Here is a 3,953-nt window from a genome sequence, read left to right on the forward strand (position 1 = left end):
ATAAAATCGATAAAATGTTGGGACATTGTACAATTGGTTAATAAAACAGAATCATTCTACCATAACGACAAACCTCCCGCGTGCCTCACTGGGTCTATTATCATAGAAAATGGATAGCCACAATGATGCTGTAACCTGGACATATATCTACCCCGATTCTTTATTTCAATGAGAAAGACTATAGATGACTTATATTGACAGATAAAATTTGGAAGAGCTTTTACAGCCAGAGATTGTCCTGTTCCCTGATAATTCCATACTAAAGTTGTCATAGACACTCAGAGTGGATATTGTTAACACACCACTTAGGCAGCAGAAAGACAATAGGCCACTTATAAAAGTCACAGCTGCATATATATATATATAAACATTAAAAAAATAAACATTAAAAAATATTACTTAACAATTATATTTTATTTGTCAAATTAATAGTTTTTGATAGTGTTCAGAAATTGTTTTTGTTTAATAATGATACAATAATGAGATACTATTTTTTATTTAATTAAATTATAAATTTTGGAATGAATATAAATGAAATTATATATTTTTTTATGATATTTTTTTCTTAGAATTATTGCTTGAATTACGTAACTCTTAGATTTAATCTTAGATTTAACCTAATTGTAAGTGAATTATAATGAATATGAAATATTTCAGTTTCTACTCTCCTAATCATTCATTCTTTATAACTTTCGCAAAAAAATTAAGTAATATTTAACCTCGTGGTAGCAAGCCTCATGCTGAAAGTATCATTGTGACATTCTTCCCAAACTATAGCTTGTGACTATGAAATTCAAATTTTTTGCATTGAATTCGAATTATATTTTTCATTGATATTTAATTATAGTTAAATTAAAATTAATTTAATATAATTATATTAAATTTAAACTTATAATTAATTATACACTTTTAATCCTTAAATATAAATATAGTGCCAATCCCTAATTGAAATAAAAATAAATCCCTAATTCAATGATCATAATACGACAACTTTCCATCTCTTCGACATGGTATCGATCCTCTTGTGTCAAACATTATAAAAGATGGTTCTAATATTTCACGTTTTAGGAGGAATTGGTTACGCTAATCTCTAAAATACTGACAATACAATTGCATTATAGTTATTGATGGTCAGTTATAAATTTCGCTATAATTAATAATTTTATGTATTTTATATATAAAATTAAACTCTCAAATTCACTTAAAAAATAAAAATATCAAATTATTTATCAAAATATTCGTGGGTATTATATGTAATAATAATATTTGTAAAATTAAAATGTTTAGTTTTATGTTTTGTTCCTAAACTAAAATTGTTGGAAACAACAAATTGCACTCACATGCTGTTATTTATTAATTGGATATGATTTCAAATGTAAATGAAGTCTTTTTGAGGTACCCATCCAATTAATTAGGCTGTGGATTAATAGACTGCAGAAAATGTGTGGTAAATTTGCCAGTGCCTCTTCACAAGAATCTGTGTTTACCATTGCATTTCAAAACGATTTTACATAGTGGATTCAATTTGTTTATTTATTAATTTATTTTTGTATTTGAATTCATAACAAACTGAATCAACTTAAAAAGAAATTATTTTAAGACAATAAAAACTGTGAAAAGAATAATTTGATTGTGTAAGAAATAAATTTATTTCTTCTCTTACATGTATGATTTATTTCAAACGAAACTAATAAGAATGAGAACATAAATAGGAGGAGAAAAGCAAATGGTTAGTACAAGTATGTATGATATCTTGCTGCGAAAACTATGGCTTTCAACTACAAAAAATTGAAGAGAAAAAGAAGAGTGAAACAGAAAGAAAGAAGCCAACCTTGGCTGAGTAGTATTAATATTTGGAATCAGTTAACATGTATGTGGATACCAATTGCAATGATCAAGATGGTGTATATGCAAAAATATATTACAGCATGAACAAGAATAGCGATCCCACTTGTGTTCATGTTCCCAAATTCCACCACTCTTATCCTTGAAGGCAGCTGGAATAATAGCCCTGGCGACAAGAGGATGAACAACACTACTGCTACAACAACTGGCCCCCAATCTGCACTCATCTCTCTCTCTTGGATGGAGATTTGAAATACTTGGAATTAATCTCGATCTCTTGAAGAATAAATGAGAAGAGAAATTGATGTGCATGCAAATATGTAGGAGGAGTTGTAAGGAGAATGAGTAATTTTCTTGGTGATTAAGGGAGATGGGGATGCGAAACTTAGTGAGAAAGAAGAGGGTATGATTAGTGGGATGGAAAGGTATGTTTCTGTGGTGGGTTTCCTTTATGGGTATGTAAAGAATTAAAGAAGCCAACTTTTGTTTCACTAACTACAAATAATTGCTCATGACTCCAAGGCTGCTTTGATTTTTTTGTGTTGCTTTAGCCTTTAAAGGTTGATGAAGCTGGTGGGAAACCATAAAAGAAACAAAAAGGAGCCCAGCATGCTGGTGCGTGTGTAAAGCTTCTCCTCTTGGACCTTAGGTGTAATGCAAATGCTTCCTTCTTTCTTTGGTTCATCTTCTTTTGAAGCAAACATCCATCTTCTTCATTATTATGGAAGAAGTTTGTATTGTGGCTTTCTGTCTTTCTTTCTTTATTTCTTTCTCTTTTTTTTTAAAAAAAAAAAATTTGTGAAACAATAGTACCATTTAAAACTCAAAGATAACAAGTGCATAACTCAGGAAGGGATAAGAGAGTCGATCCCAGAGAATGGTTTTGTTCTTGTTTCTTTCTTGTTCTTTTCTAGATCTGTACTACATGTGAAGAGGATTGAGTTTCGATCCAGTTTCTGTTTTCAGTGGAGGCTTCAAAAGTTCTCCTTTTTACTCTGTCAGGAGGGATTTGCATATTTGATGACGATATGTTAGGGTGGAAGCCTGCTTCGCCGGTGTTTCTTAACACCCCATGGCTATAACAGAGTGAGAGCCCGCTGAGAGGTCGACTTCTGCCTCATCACCTTCCGGAGTCGATCGTTACTGCAACAAGTCCAAAGCTAGTTTCCCGTTAGCGTTTATTTGATGTTTTATAGTTTTCATGGATGTCCAACGAAAGTTGTTCGGAGAGGATTTAGTCACATCCTATGCTTGGCGGTGGTTGGAATGGTAGTCTCGCCCAAGCAGCGGTAGATGTGGCTATGGCATGTCTGGCTCCTGGGTTTCCTAGGCTGGGCGGATGGCTTAGGATTGGGTTTGACCGGCCTTGATTTGTTTGGGTTGCTCAGCTGGATTGGGCTTTTCTAGAACCTTTTTGTTTTTTGTACTCGTGCCCTAGAAGGCCTTGTTAATGTATATACGTTCAAAAAAAGAAAATATCAATAACCTTCTCTTTCTTTCGACCTTTCTTTAACCCTTTTCCGATCTAAATTAATCAAAATAAAGATTAAAAAAGTAATAATAAAGCTAACCTTCAAATATAAAACTCCATTCAAAATAATAAAAAATTATTAATTCTAGTTATTAAAATTCATAATAGAAATCTATATGAAAATCTATTTTCTATTAGTAAATTTTATTTTAAAATTTATAATATTTTTATAAAAAATTACATTAGAAACAATAGGAACGTATATATTTCTATAAAAAAATAATAGTATTTTTGCGGGGATTATAAGATTAATGTCTTAATACTACTAAAACAATAATTTTATAATAGTTAGTTTAAAACTATTATACAGAAAATTTATTTTTTTTATTATATATATACATATTTTAATATATTTAATAAAATCACAATTTTAATCATATTTTTTATTTGTTACAAAAAAAATTATTTTAAGCTTAACTGCAAAAATAAATATAATAGCTTTCACTGTACCTATTAACTTATAATTAAAATTAAAATATATAAGGTAATAATTATCATCAATACTTTAAACTTGTTTTTTAATAGTATAATATCTTCCTATAATTACTCAACTGATTAAGATTTTTTACTTTAAATT

The 3,953-nt window shown here is 29.7% G+C and overlaps 1 protein-coding gene across 1 annotated transcript; it reads right to left on the minus strand.

Annotated features, from left to right (window-relative positions):
* Window positions 1–1,814: 1,814 nt before the first annotated feature.
* Window positions 1,815–3,197, minus strand: LOC122721904. Its single transcript, XM_043950976.1, has one exon. It carries the CDS (start codon window positions 2,070–2,072, stop codon window positions 1,860–1,862), a length of 213 nt encoding a protein of 70 aa, XP_043806911.1. The 5' UTR covers window positions 2,073–3,197; the 3' UTR covers window positions 1,815–1,859.
* Window positions 3,198–3,953: the final 756 nt, after the last annotated feature.

The sequence above is a fragment of the Manihot esculenta genome, chromosome 15, assembly GCF_001659605.2.
Source record: "Manihot esculenta cultivar AM560-2 chromosome 15, M.esculenta_v8, whole genome shotgun sequence".
NCBI lineage: Eukaryota > Viridiplantae > Streptophyta > Magnoliopsida > Malpighiales > Euphorbiaceae > Manihot > Manihot esculenta.

Bases quoted from the DNA above. Each gene is read 5' to 3' on its own strand.
- LOC122721904 (XM_043950976.1), bottom strand. From the start codon at position 2,072: ATGAGTGCAGATTGGGGGCCAGTTGTTGTAGCAGTAGTGTTGTTCATC.